This window comes from Dermacentor variabilis, chromosome 2 (genome assembly GCF_050947875.1).
Source record: "Dermacentor variabilis isolate Ectoservices chromosome 2, ASM5094787v1, whole genome shotgun sequence".
In the NCBI taxonomy this organism is placed as follows: Eukaryota; Metazoa; Arthropoda; class Arachnida; order Ixodida; family Ixodidae; genus Dermacentor; species Dermacentor variabilis.
Genome location: NC_134569.1, coordinates 237,486,609 through 237,503,798, shown reverse-complemented (window position 1 = coordinate 237,503,798; position 17,190 = coordinate 237,486,609). Strand labels below are relative to the sequence as shown.

At 47.5% G+C, this 17,190-nt stretch overlaps 1 protein-coding gene across 2 annotated transcripts in view; it reads right to left on the bottom strand.

The window, feature by feature from the left end:
• Positions 1–1,246: 1,246 nt before the first annotated feature.
• Positions 1,247–17,190, bottom strand: part of LOC142573168 (uncharacterized) — a 275,915-nt gene continuing 259,971 nt past the window's right edge. For both annotated transcript variants that reach the window (XM_075682735.1, XM_075682737.1), the window contains one exon: positions 1,247–4,511. In XM_075682735.1, coding sequence (XP_075538850.1) covers positions 4,317–4,511 — 195 coding nt within the window. In that variant the 3' untranslated portion in view covers positions 1,247–4,316. The remainder of the gene's footprint in view (positions 4,512–17,190) is intronic.

Here is a 17,190-nt window from a genome sequence, read left to right as displayed (position 1 = left end):
CAGTATGCCCCATTCATACAGCTTTAGGAAAAAACAACCTCTTCATAAATGTTGCCTTCAGCATTATCCATGCTGTTATGAGCATTTCTCATAATTTTCAACACCACTGGGGCGTGCAGCTGGCCCAAATTAACACGCCTCCACAGAATGCTGCAGCGCGTCCGCGGGAGCCCAGGAGAAAAAGCGTGTTGTGCACAGCAAGTGGGCGAGGAGAATCGAGGAGGAAAGCATTGCAAGGAAAGGAGGAGAGTGTCGCTACTTTCAAATTATCAAGGAGCTTTAATACTGAAAAGTATTGGAAGACCCTCGTGGTACCACCGCACGGTTTTTCCCGTTGTATTATATTGCAATGTCTTCGGGATCGGCGCACGAAAATGGTTACACACTAAATATTGTGGTTAGTTCCCAAAGAAAGCTAAACGCTTTAATAGGGTAGCTGTCAAACCTTAATATTAATTAAACATGCATGCTTTCGGTACTCCTTGACTATGCAGTCCTTACACAACTGCTGGTATCACTATGGAATCGAACACTTTTTCATAATCAATGAGAGCCATACAAAGATGATTAGATAAACGCTGTATCTTTCCCAATTACTTGAGTGGTGACACGGATGTTACATACAGAACATCCCTTCCTAGAGCCAGCATGTTTTCTGGATTGGCTAGGCACTGCCAAGATTCTGTTGGAAATAACCTTGGTGAGTATTAGGTACAGTACCAAAAGAAGGCTTACAAGATGTCTTGCCAAACTTCTCAAAGTCATTTTTAAAACTACAAGAAGCCTTGTAAATTGCTTTATGTCCCAAAATTGGCAGTGCATTAGGTAGGCTTCACGCCCGCTACAAGGAGTCTTCAGACATCAGAGAAAGTTGAAACATCTTTCAGAAATGCCGACATTGTATACATTATCCTGTGTACATTCTAATGTGATCTCCAAGATATCTTGATAATCTTGTTGCGCATTGTAGATAATGCGTCACTGCCGGTGAGCAGTAATGGTGGTGCTTTATTATCCTTCAGTATCAAAAACAGCTATTTTTTGTGAACTTTCCCTGATGCTTCCACTCGTACTTCAAACGTCAAATTTTGCACTCCCCTATATCTACACTATCCTAAATTGGGCTTTTTTACTGGGTCCAAAAGTTTGTTGCAGTTGGCCTTAAGGATCTTCCAAATTCGTTCCTCCAAAAGGAGCCTCGTGTTACTTTCCGTGCAGGTAATAAAAAGTCATGTTTACAACAACCAACAAAATTAAACATGAATTTATTGAATAGAAACAGCACATCTTATGCGGCATCAATTACAACATTATCTGAACATTCTATGTTACAAGTCTTTACTATTGTAGTGTGTGTGTGTGACACAAGAGCACTATTCATATTTTCGCACACTCTAAGTGAACAAGTGTTTGCAAAGAAAGTGGATATTGCACAGATAGAAAGAGCACTCAAAGTTCCAATGAATGCGTTTAGCATGAAACTACAAAATGGTACCGATTGATACTGCATGCTGACAATGATTAGCACGCTGAGCAAGACGTGCAAACTGAATGAGCAGAAACAATGTGGTGAGAACTATTAACAGCAGTAGTAAACTTTAGAAAATTCTATTAATTATAGTGAAATTTTAAAAACTAAAAAGCCCATTATGGTACAAATTGAATGGTGGCAGTGATATTTTCTTCCTGATGTCACCATCTCCCTCTATGCTACTGATTGCACTAAAGTAACCACCAGTTTTAATAAAGTGCTACAGCATGCATGTACTGCAGCACAGCCACAATGATGACAGTGTTTTAATCCCACTTTGTTCGTACAATATAAGCAAACATTAGTCAACATTTCAGGAAAAATTGAAAAATGTGTTCACATTCATGACGACCTAACATGAGCACTGGCTTTCTCCAACAAAGGCAGCACAGCAAGTATGGTGAGTGCCCAAACTTGGTGCACTCTCTTCCAAGTTTTGGTAGATATTAACACTTCGTGAGGAAAAGCTTACGAATCAACTACAGAAATGCTTTTTCCAACTTGAAAAAAAAATAGAAAGAGAAACAACAACAAATGAACAAGGGAACTTTTTTACATTAGAACCTTGTTAATTCAAGCTTGCTTAATTCGAATTCACAGATCCTTTTAAACAGACACTCGCGTCCGGTGAAGGTCCTATGCATTAGTACAGCTTTGGTATTGGTAGAACCACCGAAGACACGCTACAGCCAATTGCAGCAGGTTTGCTTTGGTGTGAAGCGCCAATTATTGTCGAAAGCAAATGATGCACTGTGGAGGGCCACGTAGCAAGATCCCACTACATTGGGTGTTAAAACGACCATTCTGGAAAAAGCTGCACCAGTGCTTCTGAATTTTACAAAACACAATGATCGTCATTCAGATCATGCAGAGCACTTTGACACTAGCACCAATGTGATTGCCACCATAGCATGGGGGCAGGGCTCATCTGATTGGCAGTCCTTACTGTCGCCGCCGACAACATCAACAAGCAATGCTATTCTGGACACTGTCAATTGCCACCATGTTGGTTTTCTTGAACCAATATGCAAGGCGTAGCCATCCTGTAATTTTCTCCGAGATGACAAGATGGCAAATTTGACAATATCTAACATAGCAGCCTCACGAGCCCTGTTTGCGGATAGCTTTGTCATCTGCATGTTGTCGGCGAAGCTGTCAGACGACGCCGGAGGACAACACTTTTTACCTCTGGCATCGCATATTGGTTTGCATATTGGTTAGCATGCACAGTCGCTAACCAATATGCTTTACCTGAAATGGACTGCAAAATATTCAAAGAATCGAGTGGTCAGGAAGACATGTAATATTAGCATATTTTACGTTGCATACAGCCAGAAATTACATCAAGTAGCTCTGCGGCATTTCAATATGTGCGGCATGCCACAGAAACGCCTGATGTGTTGGCAGCCACTGGAAACTTGCTAGATGCCGTTATTGGTGTGACCAATCATAACTACCTCTGAAATTAACGAACAGTCTTGCGCAAGAAATGTGGGAACATCTGCTAAAATATCCATGGCTCAAGCATTTCACATTTCTCGATGCACGTCAATCATGACTTGGCAAACGGAGCACGATCCAATTGCATATTGCTGGCAAGGTTGGCAGCCCACAAAATCAAGAAGCAGCTTGTGACAATATGCAACCTTCTTTTGTTGCACCTCCTGGCAGCAGAGCGGTGCAAACAAAAGCTCGGCTTCTGCAGCTTGCTGGCTGACTGGACTGAAATTGGGATACAGTCACAACAGGAACATTGACCACAGATAACATAGCTGGAAGAAGTAGTCAAAAAATCTTTTTTGAGATAATGCCATGATCTACACTTAGCATGGTGCCTTGGGTGTTGATTAAATCAAAATAATCACTTCGCAACAGTATAATCACTACTCACCAAACAACTCTCTAAAGGCTGAGAAATGCCCTACCTTGGGAAATGCAACTGGTTACGTGCTTTACACAAAAATATTTGAGAAGCAGTACTTTGCTAGTCCGTAGAATGGAACTGTTCCAACGGGGCACAGGGCAGTGGGCAGTGCTGTGAAAATGTCCGATTATTCGAGCGAGCCCAAAAACTCCTTTGGCTAGAGCAAGTCGTGCGTAGGCACTGCTGATGTCGAGTATTACCTATATGGCCCAAACACCGTGGATGGGTGCAGGATCTTCCGCTAATTCGCATTGTGCATGATCGTGCCCTTGAATAACGCACATCACTTTATTCGAACAGATTTGCGGCTGCTCATGGAATTTCAATTAACGAGGTTCCATGCAAAAGCTGTTAATGATGTTGCACATACAATTTTACTTAAACTTAACTTCCGGATCACTTACTTCGAACAGGCATTGTATGGGTTCATTCACGAAATGCTAGTTTAAGGAAATTTGATTAAATATACTGCCTTATCTATGGCGAGAAATGAGCCTGCTTTAAGCCACAGAAAGCTATCAAATAGGCACAGAAGCAGCACTTTTACAACATCTGCCAACAGAACAAAAACACCCTCAAATAAAAAGCAGCACAGCAAATGCGCTGGCTTCCTGTCACAGGCCACAGCATTCCAAAAGTTCACATCCCATATGGCAAACACAAGATGGTCAAGTGACGAATCGCAGGGCAGTGACGGCAGTCTGAGTTGCCACTTGGTGCACAAATGCTTGGAGGCCTCACTGCTGACTGCCACCAATGTAATGTTGCTGCAATGATATTTAAGCTTGGCACAGCATAAGGCGGGCAAGTGGTTGTGTTTGTTGGCCGTCGTTCATGGGCGTGCAAGTGGTGGCACACCGACTATGACGATGGGGCAGGCGGCACTTTGGCAGATGGTGATGCAATACTGCTGCCTCCAACTGGCGTAGCAGCGGCGGTGGTCTCAAGGTCCAGTGCTCGCTCCAGGCGCCGCGACTCGGAGCGCAACCGATCCGGCCGTTGAGCGACCGCATTTAGCGATCGCTCGAGCTCAGCACTGAGGCCATCACCCCGGCCCTGCGCAGACAAGGGATAGGAAGAGATGCCGCTTCACTGTCGCGAATAAATGACACTGACCCCTGTTTCTGAGAACATTCCTCCACTCAGCACTACACCGCGAGTGAAGAAAACAGATGCAAGCACCACCCCTCGACTCGAATGCAGTGGTACGAAGATGTGTGTCTCAAGTGAGTCCTCGTCGTCCTTCTACCTTAACTGCAACATCTGCTGCTACTTTGATTGGGTCACACGAGACGCGTGGGAAGGCCCATTTGCGCAATTCAGATTAAAGCTCTACTGAACAACCTTGAATGAGAGTGTATATCCTCTTCGTGAGAAGTCTCCCGTAGGGAAGTTTGCTACGCTCAGACGGATTGGAAATGCACCTCAGCTAAGTGTGAAATATGTTAGGCGTCTAAAGCCTAGTGTGCAAAACTATGGTTTCTCATTTGGCCCGGCCAATCGCTACGTCAACTTAGGCCTGCAGGCTGCGGCAAAAAGCGAGCGCACTTGCTTGTCCTCGGTCGAGGCGTTGTCGTCGTCAGCAGCAGCAGCCTGGTATCCCATCGTAGCCAGGCTGCACAACCGGCGCATCCCCCTTGAGTGCCCGCACCAGTGCGACCACAAGCAGGACGAGAACCAGCACCGTCTCCATGGTGCACAGGCCAAGTACTGCTCGGAAGGCCTACACGCCCATTATGGTTAACTGTACTTAAGAGGATATATACTTTAGGCAAATGCAACTGCTACAAGAAATTTAGAATTGTAAGATTTATTATTTTTGTTGTTTCTATTTCACTGATGGCTACTTATAATTACCACTATTTGGGAAGCTATTCCTGCACCAGTGTTTCAATTAAGTAAAAGTCTTTGTACATTGTGTATAAGCACATGCAGGAGCCAACAGGAACCTGATTGAGAGCATAGTGCTTCCCGACAGACTTCATCAGGGTGTCGAGTGAAACAGATCTCTGCGCCTTTTGTTGTTCTATAGCATGAAACCCACGTATATCACATTGATCAACTAGAAGGAAGCTTCAAGCCCCAATCTCGAAGCAAAGTAGGAAATTAAAAAGAAAAGACAACGGCAAGAAATCTGTGCATGCTAAGCATGAAATGAAAGCTCAGAATATTTTTTTCTTCTTGCAGGAAACGTAAAGTACAGCCTCATTCTACCATAGTAGTATTTCGGAGGAGTTGTTGCTTTGCTACCAGTGGTCGCCACAAAGTGCTACTAGAGTAATTGATTTTCTTACACTGCCAAAACAAACAGAACATATACAGTACAACATTCGCAGGCTTGCGATGATGCATGTGGATGCATCCAATGGCAAATTCCTGCACTAGGCATAGCCCGACTCGCAACTATGCTCAATGTTTTACGACATGTTACACTTTTATAACAGAGCAAATCAAGGCCGCTGTACGTGATCGTGAGATACCTTCAAGGCTTCTTCGAAAACATATACTTCCAATGCTTGCCGACATGGTTTTACCAGTCTTACCATGAGTTAGCAGTCTGCTCATATTTCTAGATTTGATGAAACACAGAAACCTCGGATTAAAGGAATCATCGAGTTAACGAACTGTTTGTTTGAATAAATGGCTGTTGAATCAAAAAGCATTTGGACATTATGACAAACTGAATAACCTATTTCAAAACCTTTAGACACTTCTTTGTTTCATTGAGAAATATATTATTGCCTGGTGTTTCATTTGACCACCTGGACCTTGATGTAGTAAATTTGTTCTGCATCTTGCCAAACAAGAAGCACTGTCTGCTGCCTGCAGCTCCTTTTAAATAATTTCCTCATGAATATAGGCAGAGTTACAGCTTGCCTCCTAAATTAATATTCATGTTATGCGGTCGAAACTGACCCAAAGTTCTTCAAAGAAGCCGTCGGACAATGAAAACATTTCGGATGATACAAAACACCGAAAGCCCTATGTTTTGATCGGTGAACATGAATGAGCCTGTGGGAAGATGCAAATGTATGCATGTTTGTGCCCCAGTGTGAAACATTCTTCTTTTCTTTCTGCACGTGGAAGAGTGAGCAACGTTCGATGCAGGAAGGAGCCACACAGCCACACAGCTTCACACAGTGGCTTCACATTCAAACAAATGCGGCTGCACACCACAAGTAGCAGGCACTCAATGTTGTACAAGAGCAGGAAACAAACTACCCATGAACTAACAGAGGCGTTTTTCATTAAGAAACATAATGGTGCATGTGTCGGCCAGGAATTTCCAACGTTACACGACGCAGAATATCATTAGACTGATAAATTTTTATAGACAGCAGGTGCCCATTTGCAGTGTTTGAAGTGACTTTTTTGCCTTTTCACTGTGTTGTGCCTAGGTTTTTTGCTAATCTATGCAGATTTTTGTTTCTTGTTTTAGCTGCTCACTTTCACTGCGAGCTCTGCACAAGCAAGCAAACACAGTGTTGCCCCAAGTTAACAGAAACAGTTTATTTGCCTCCGGAAACAGCCAGCACTGTAGAAACTCTGGATACTGGGGTGGAATGGGAATCTAAGGGGCTTCTGCACCAAGGGCAAACAATACAGAAAAGGATGCCGCTAGCTCTGTGGGAGGATGACTCCCCCCGATACACGGCTAGGGAAAAGTGTTCCCGCAGCTATGCTGCTTGTTCTCGCAGAAAGCAGAGTGCCCCGAGTGGCCCGTCGCGTGGCAATTTTGTGTGTATTCGCAGGCTTCTTTCACACACAAAAAAAGAACCAAACACTTTTATGTAAAACGTACTAAGCAACAGAAAGCTGTGTTGTGAGTTTTTCATGTTGCTCTACTATTTTCTCATTGACATTTTTCATTGAATTATAATATTTGATCCACAGCTACCTTAATTCTCCACAAAGCCCCCCCCCCCCCCCCCCAAAGTAAGAAGATACCTATAAAAAAAGGGGTCAGACAAGGAGACACAATCTCTCCAATGCTATTTACTGCATGCTTGGAATCCTTGGATTGGACTTTTTATCCAATCTTTCCGCTCTCATCGACTGCGCAACCAGCATTCTTCAGTTGGAACTGCCTCAACTCGCCGATGTTCCGAGCACCGCCACACTGCACTTGTGCTCGCTTCAAGATGTGTGTCTGTCACCCGAGGCAGTCACTTATGTCATTTTGACTGCACAGCCACAGGTTCCCGACAGTCAATATGTGCTTCGCACCATTGTCAACGTGCTTTTAAACTGGAACGTTGCTCTTACGCATGTGCTGGTCACGGTTACTAATAATGGCATCGTTCTTTCTCTTCTCAATTTCAGCCTGTGCCCTCAAGTGCTTCCGGCCGGCATGTTCTTGGCCATCGTTTCTAGTACTTCCAAATTTGACATTGAGAGTCTGAATGCCGAGAATGGTTTCACAGTGTGAATTGCAGCTAACAGCTCTGGTTCTTTAACGGATGACCTCACGAAGATGATTGCACCTCGCCTCACCTTTGTGCAGGCCACAGACATATGTCTCCTTTCAAATCGTCCAGTGACATCTTTGATTTCGGCAACAGGCCTTTAGGACAAACATCTGTTGTTCACTACCATATAAACGCTGGAGACACGAATACTATTCGTTGGCGTCCCTATCGTGTATCGCATATTGACCGCAGAGTCATCCAGTCAGAAGTAGAGAAAATGCTCTGCAAAGGGGTCATTGAATCATCAGCCAGCCCTTGGGCTTCGCCTGTCGTCCTTGTGAAAAAAAAAAAGAAAACATGGTACCTGATGTTTTTGTGTCGACTATCGCCACTTAAATAAGATCACGTGAAAGGACGTCTACCCACCACCACACATCGATGATGCCTTAGAGTGCTAGCAAGAAGCTAAATACTTCTTGTCCATTGATCTTCAATCCAGCTAATGGCTGATTTCAGTTGATGAAATGGACCACGAGAAGACAGCCTTCATCATACCTGATATGATGAATGATACCTGATATCAGTTCAAAGTCATGCCTTTTGGCCTATGCAATGCTCCAGCGACATTTGAACGTATGATGGACTTTCTTCTGTGAGGCTACAAATGGACCACCTGTCTTAGCTATCTGGATGACATTAATGTTTTTTCTCCCACGTTCAGAAGCTACCTTACCCGACTCGCTGCAATTCTCGGTCTTCCGAAAAGCACGCCTCCAACTGAACTACACGAAATGTCAATTCGGGTACTGTCAGATTACAGTGTTGGGACGTTGACACATCCGGTGTACAACCAGATCCGGAAGAAGTTCTCGCCGTTCGCAGTTTCCCTGTGCCACATTCTGCTTGTGACGTGTGCTGCTTCATCAGCCTGTGGTCTTACTTTCGCTGTTTCGTCAAAAACTTTGCAGATGCTGCTCGGCCTGTTCTTGGCCTGTTCTTCTAAAGAAGAACACGCCATACTAATGGGGCCCTGAGCAGGCTCACGCGTTCGCCGCTCTCATCGGGTTTCTGACCACCCCTCCCATACTTGCCTACTTTGATCCATCAGCACCGACCGAAGTCCCCACTGACGCAAGTGGCCACAGCATCGGAACTGTTCTCACCCAACATCAGAATGGTACCGAGTGCGTGGTAGCTTACGCCAGCCGCCTGCTGTCACCTCTCGAGAAAAATTACTCCTTCACCGAGCGGGAGTGCTTGGCTTTAGTTTGGGCTGTCATCAATTAAGTTCCAGCCAAATTTGTACGGCCGCACGTTTTCAGTCGTTACAGACCACCACGCCTTCTGTTGGCTGTCTTCCCTTCGGGACCCGACAGGACGGCTTGGTTGCTGGGCTTTGCGGTTCCAGGAATTTTCATTTATTGTCTACTACAAGTCTGGACATCTGCACAAGGAGGCTGACTGCCTCTCTCCTCACCCTGTGGATCCTCCTGATCCTGTTGCGCATGATCCAGTGACCTGCATGATGGCTTTTACTGACATGACCGACATGCATTCTGAACAACAATGCGACGAATCCTTAAAGCCCATCATCGCTGGAGTGCAATCTGGCAGCACCGACGGCACGTGCCACATGTTCATGCTGCACGACGGCATCCTCTACCACCGCAATATTAACCCTGACGGCCCCAAGTTTCTCCTTGTCCTTCCCCATCATTTGCATTCATCGTTCTTCAACAACTTCACGATGCACCGATGGTGGGACACCTTGGAGTTTTGCATACATATGACCGCGTACGCAGCAGGTTCTTCGCGCCGGGTCTCTACTGCTCTGTGCGTCGTAACTTGCGAATTGTGTCAGCGCCGGAAGGAACCTCCCCTGGCACCTGTCGGACAACTCCATCCAATTGGAGTTCCCTCTGAACCTTTCTTTCGCGCAGGCCTTGACCTGCTTGGTCCTTTTCTGACGACAACTAGGGGGAATAAGTGGATCGCCGTCGCTACTGATTACGTGGCACGCTACGCGATAACAAAGGCATTACCGACTAGTTGCACAGCTGATGTCGCCGATTTTCTCCTCCACGATATTATTCTCCACCACGGTGCACCTGGACAGTTACTTACAGACCGTGGCTGCTCATTCTTGTCTGGAGTTGTCGACGACCTCCTCCACTTGTGTGCCACTGAGCACAAGCTGTCCACTGCCTACCACCCACAAACGAATGGTCTTACAGAACGTCTCAACCGAACACTCACAGAGATGCTGTCGATGTACCTCTCCAACAATCACCGCGACTGGGACGCCACGCTGGCCTACATGACATTCGAGTATAACTCGTCCCGACATGACACTGCAGGGTATTCACCCTTTTATCTTTTGTATGGTCGCGACTTCACATTGCCGTTTGACACCATCCTACCTTCTGTGCCACGTGTTGCAACTGAGTACGTTTGTACATCCCCGTAACAACATGGTCGTGCCAGCAGACCTCATTGGTGATTGAGCATGAGATCACACGTACGGGCTAGACTGACAGCTGTAACAGAGGAGTTTGGTCCACATGTGGCTTCGTCCATGTCTAAAAAAATGGTCAGCAACTGTACTTAACAAGCACAGCTTGGAGAAAGAAAAACTTTCTTTTCTCCATGTTGAAATAGAACATTCTGGACATTCTTGTGTGTTTTGGCCTGCAGCTTGGCTTGGTTGGACTGTAGTCAATAATAGACAATATGTTTGTGTGTTAGCGACGATGGAAAGCATGTGTGCATAGGTTACTGTTGTTCACTCACCAGGTATTTGCATGGAAAATCCCAACGGGCTGTCAAAATATGCATGCGACCGTTTGATGGCCCCTTGGAGGCTTGCATTTCTGTCAAGTAATCACAGTTTTTTTTTCCATAGACGTTAGAGATTCTTTTTTTTTTGTTAGTGTGTATGCTTATAACAAATATCGAATATAACGAGGGCATGTTTGTGCCAGATCCAACTTAAATATAACGAAGTTCGACTCTACTTACGTACTTAAGCGTACTCTGTGTAAACTTCACAAAATGTCTCTCATGTAATGGACTGTGACCCACATGGCACTTGAGTGGCTGGCATGCACTACAACAGATGGTTTCTCAATATGGTGCTTAGCCATCATGAGTGGTCATAAAGAAATTGACCGGGCAAAAAAACAACAGATTAAAAAGCAAACAGATCACACAGACCCCCACCTATGCCTTTGTGTATCTCTCGCTCTAGTGTAGCCTGACGAGCGCCCAAATGTTCTCCTAGATCCTGTGTTACAAAATCTATTGTGGTTTAGGGTACATCACTCTTTGAAACAAGCAATTATTGAGCTCTTTCTGTGATCACTGCTGATATAAGTGATGCCCGAGGGAGCAGGTTCTGGCATATGAAAATGTCACTGCCACATACTGTACACTGTTTCCTGGTTTGCCAAAATATTTACTCACAGTAAGTGACCTACGTGCAATTTCATAGTTTAAATGTCTCTCCACCAGCCCAGCACTCGACAGGGTCAGAGGTTGAGTTGCCCTCATTTCTTAATCCTTCCAAACAAGATTCACAGCTGTTAAGCACTCAGTCTAAAGGCATCCTGGTTCCATACAGCCTGAGCCATGCACGAGTCATATTCCTTTTTGTGGCCACTGTTTTCCTAATATTAACCACTGTTAAGCATCACTATTGTCTGTAGGAAGGGTCTGTGGTGTGCAGGGCGATGTGTGCATCCCTACAGGCCTATAGAGACTTCTATCTTGCTTCAATATCAGCAATTGCTGCTTTAATACAGGCAACACAAAGAACTTGTGAAGATGCTAAAATAAAGATCTGTAAGTGACTTGGCTGAGCAATGCGGAGCAGGGGGAGAGAAAATCAATGATATGTAACACTGTGATAACTGCACAATACAATTTTCTCCTCAACAATGCACATGCTCAAAAAAGTTGGCCTAGTGCAATTTGATCATGCTGTGCACCAGCCAGATTTGTCTAGCACAAAAAATTACAGTAATATCTCATTAACATGAAGTCAAAGGGGGAGCCAAAGTTACTTCGGTATATACATTAGTGCCTTTCACTGCAATATATTCCTAATGGGGTGAAAAACATTAAGCATGCATAGAAAAAGACAACATTGCAGTCTGTGGGCCTGCTACTGTGGGGATGCGCGACTCTCACGCGTCCCCTGATATGTTCTTTTCCGGCATGGCTCGCTTGGCCTGGCACCCGCGGCGGTCAGAGTGGTTGAGGCGCAGTACGAGAGATGGCGTGAGTATTGCGCTGCTAACGCCGCCGAAAGACAAGGCGCTTGCTCTTTTGTTCGGGACAGCAAGCAGTGCAGACGTGCCGTGCCGCGCGTGCACGGATCTATGCTTCTGCGAGACCGCCTCGCGTAGCCTGCCTTCGAATGTGCCACCGTTCGCATGACCGTACGCGCGAATGACCAGGCGTTGGGACCCAGCATGGGGCGAACATATTCGCTCGCTATCCGGTCGCGGTGAGTCGGACTTCCTAGATTTGTCGCGCGCCCATCGGCATGTTTTGGGGATAGCAACTCGGCTAGCAGGCACTGATCTATGAAAGGTGCGATAAATGCACTTGTGATTGTTTGCACTACTGTGTTGTCGTTCCTTTGTCCCAAGAGCATGGGTGTGAGAACCCCCACATCTGGCTGCCCAACGTGGACCTCCTGGGGCATCGGACGATAGATTTAACAGTTTTGCTTGGTTCAAGACCTTTGTTTGAACCGAAGCGTAGGGCTAGCGTGGATTTTGATCGCTAGCGTTGGCGTCGTGCTTTCTTGAGCGAGGCAACGGTGGCTGTAGTGTGTCTGAACATGTCAACATGCTAAGCCTTTTCGCAAGTGTTTTTTTTTTCTTAAATGACATTCGTCGGTATGAGAGCCACGTGGTCTGCCTCCAGGGAGTGAGGCTCAGCGCCCGCGGAGCATTGACAAGCCTGAAGCGAGTGAGTACGGAAGCCTCGTGGGTGGTCCGAATTTCTCATGTAAATAGCCTCTCCTATCTCTTTGACTCTGATGAAGTCGCGGCTCTGGAAGCCGGGTGGCCGCGGGCCACGGGTGCCACTATGGGCTGACTGGTATTGCGGCCTGGCACCGGGCGCTCCGACACCGTCTGGGACAGTGGGCGCCGTCAACTCGGATGCTGTGTGCACCGAGCGGAGTAGGACCACCTCAAAGAGCCGACGTCTCCTCGCGGCTGCCTGTTTTGCGCTCATTTTGGGTGTTGTTTTTGGATGCCGGTTGTTGTCAGGGTAGTGACGCTTTAGGCCTAAGGCTTTATGAAGCTGCCTGTCGCACGTCGAGGGACACAACCTGGTGGACCGTGGCGTTGAGGTGTTGCAATTTGCTTCCCTCATTCTATTTAGCCTCGCACGAATTGAAATTACTCGTTCGACTCATGGAAGCGAGCTTCGTTCGCATGAACTTAGCATCTCAGTAGCTGCCCGATATTTTGCTAGCCGAGTTGAACATCGTACCACGTGGGCGATGCACATGCAGAATTCCTCTCCCTTGCACTACTTTAGTGTTTGCCGAGTGTGTTGAGTGTACGCAGTGTGATTGGAGTTACCCCTGGCTTGCTGCCACCTGCACATCGTCTGCGCTGCTGCCCCGGACTACGATCGAGCCACCCCGGGTGATGGTGATGCTGTGGCCGGTTCGGCGCAGCGACTTCGGCGGCGGACAAAAGATCCGGCGGTCACCGACAGCTACGGCGGCTCTTGCGAGCAGGGCGCGTAGGCCCGAGCGACGCTTGCTTGTACCGACTACTGCATCGTCGTTTCCGGAGTTCTGGCCTGGAATCATGCCATCGAGTCTGCAAAGCTGCTGCTGTGACCGGTGGATGCCAGCGGTGTACCCAAGGACAATGTCGGCTCGCATGCTATGGACAGCGTGCGGACATTTCTTCGGCGCGGCCACTGTTGCATGTACTACCTTGTCGCGAAGCATGCGTTGATGTTAGGTTGAGTGACACGTTTCGCCGGAATATGTAGTGATTTAAGGTTGGGGGGGTGTGGGGATGCGCGACTCTCACGCGTCCCCTGATATGTTGTTTTCCCGCACGGCTCGCGTGGCCTGGCGCCCGCGGCGGTCGGAGTGGTTGAGGCGCAGTACGAGAGATGGCGCGAGTATTGCGCTGCTAACGCCGCCGACAGGCGGGGTTACTTAGGCGCCGAAAGACAAGGTGCTTGCTCTTTCGTTCGGGACAGCAAGCAGTGCGGACGTGCCGTGCCACGCGTGCGCGGATCCATGCTTCTGCGAGACCGCCTCGCGTGGCCTGCCTTCGAATGCGCCCCCGTTCGTGTGACCGTACGCGCGAACGACCAGGCGTTGGGACCCAGCATGGGGCGAACATATTCGCTCGCTATCTGGTCGCGGTGAGTCGGACTTCCTAGATTTGTCGCGCGCCCATCGGCATGTTTTGGGGATAGCAACTCGGCTAGCAGGCATTGATCTATGAAAGGTGCAATAAATGCCCTTGTGATTGTTTGCACTACTGTGTTGTCGTTCCTTTGTCCCAAGAGCGTGGGTGTGAGAACCCCCCACACTACATAGTCACATGTGCGATAAAATTTCAACAAAACAGCAGCAGCACATGGCACACAACACAGTGCGTTGACTATGCAGCTGATCCAGGCTGGTCTGCCACTTGCATGTGGCTCTGCTGTGTGAATGAGACGGCCAATGAACCTCACTGTGCCAGCTTGGTTTGGCTGCCTTGTGGCCTCGGAGAGAGCACCAGTGCCGATGCAATCTCGGAGGCCATGCTTAGTTGCCCCAACCTGTGCAGCGCACTACAGTGAGATAGAAAAATGGATGCATTGGCCTTTCATACTGCCACGCACAAGCTGCAGATCACCATCATCAAAGCACATCTCTTTCTCTATGGCCTACATGTAGTAATGTTGGCCTGTGCAGCGATGCAGCGAGAAAGACATGCTCACGGCAGCTGCATGCAGTGATGAAAAACACCACTGTTGATTGATGGCACAAACATGGGGCTACAGGAGCTTTTTGATCTTATGCACCAAAGGCGTGCCGGATCCCACAGAAACCGATATATTTGGCTTGTAAAGGTCAGGAAGTTTTTGGTTTCGGAGACAAATCTAGTTTGTTATATCCATCAGTAGGACAATTTCACTTGGTTATTAAGGCTTGTAAATAAGTGAAACCTCATTACTATGAACACCACATTAACAAACTTTTCATATTGTTATGTGTAGAAAGACACAGACAGAAGAGACTATTTACAGGCTATTTACTCGCTCGCGCCAAGAGCACAGACCCACTTCGTCGTTCTTGCGGCGGCTCGCCTCTTGAGCATCTCGCGATAATATCATAACAGTACCCCCCCCCCCCCCCAGTGGCAAAAGCGCCATCACGGTGCTGTTAAATATCCAAGGAGCGTGGAGAGGTGCAGGGCTTGAGTTGGGCGACATGGACAATGTCACCGGTTGTCACAGCGGCGGAAGTAGTGGGCGTGGCTAGAACGATTTCATAGGTGACATCGGTCACTTTGCGTATCACGCGATATTGGCCTGTGTAACAGGAAAGCAGTTTTTCACAAAGGCCAAGTTTACGCGATGGTGACCAAAGCAACACGAGGGTGCCGGGTGCAAAATGGACATCACGGTGACGGAGGTCGTAGCATTGCTTCTGTTTGTCTCGAGACACTTGTAGACGAGCGCGCGCAAATTGGCGAGCTTGGTCAGCATGGACGATTGCATCATGGCATAATTGCTAGTTGAAGATGTGGTGGACGGAAGCACAGTGTCCAGTGGTAGCGTCGGTGCTCATCCACACAAGAGGTAAAAAAGGGAAAAGCCAGCAGTTTCGAGAAGGGAAGAGTTGTATGCAATGGTAATGTAAGGTAGAGCCAGGTCCCAGTCACGGTAGTCATCTGAAACGTATTTGGATAGCATTTCTGTAAGGGTGCGGTTCAAACGTTCAGTGAGGCCGTTCGTTTGAGGGTGGTAGGAGGTGGTAAATTTATGCTGTATTGAGCAGGCACGCATGATGTCATCAATGACTTTGGCCAAAAACGTACGGCCACGGTCTGTTAGCAATTGACGCGGAGCACCATGCATCAAAATGATATCATGCAGGAGGAAGTCCGCAACATCAGTTGCTCAACTGGTCGGAAAAGCGTGGGTTACGGCGTAGCGAGTCGCGTAGTCTGCCGCGACTGCAACCCACTTGTTTTTTGATGTAGACTCTGGAAATGGGCCGAGAAGGTCCAAGCAGACACGATGGAAGGGCTCGGCAGGGATGTCGAGTGGCTGCAGGTAACCGGCGGGGAGCTGGGAAGGCTTCTTGCGTCATTGGAAAATTTCACAAGCGGCGACATACCGTTGTACGGAACGGGCAAGGCCCGACCAGAAAAAATGGTGATGTACACGGTCATAGGTTCGAGATATGCCGAGGTGGCCTGCCATTGGTGCGTCGTGAAGCTCTTCTAGAATGGTGGAGCGGAGGTGTTTAGATATTACAAGTAGGAACTCAGAGCCATCCGGATGAAGGTTACGACGGTACAGAGTACCGTCGTGGACGAAGAGGCATAGAGTGGCATTGGCCGGAGAGTGTTCAAAATGGTCGATGAGTGCTCTTGTAGGCGTCTTGACGTTGCTCGTCGGCGAAATGAAGCAGCTGTGATACAGAGAATACGCAAGCAGCACTGGTAATATAGGAGGAGCCAGATTCGTCAACAGGGTAACGCGACAAGCTGTCAGCATCTTGGTGCAGGCGGCCAGACTTGTACACTACGGAATATGAAAATTCTTGTAGCCTCAAAGCCCATCGACCAAGCCAGCCTGTAGGATCTTTTAGCGATGAGAGCCAGCAGAGAGCATGATGGTCAGCGACCACAGAAAAAGGGCGACCGTAAAGGTAAGGACAGAACTTCGCAACTGCCCAGACAACAGCAAGGCATTCTCGTTCCATAATGGAATAGTTGCGCTCCGATGGTGCTAGGAGGCAGCTCGCATAAGCAATAACGCGATCTTGGCCAAGCCGACGCTGGGCTAACACGGCACCTATGCCATGACCGCTGGCATCTGTATGCAATTCTGTAGGGGCATCAGGCTCGAAGTGGGCGAGAATACGTGGTGAGGTTAGAAGAGCGACGAGACGAGAGAAGGCGGCAGCTTCCGAAGTACCCCACAAGAATTTTGCGCCTTTCTTCAAAAGGTTAGTGAGGGGTCTAGCAATTGCTGCAAAATCTTGAACAAAACGACGAAAGTACAAGCATAGCCCTATAAAACTTCGAACGTCTGCGGCTGTCTTCGGAACTGGAAAG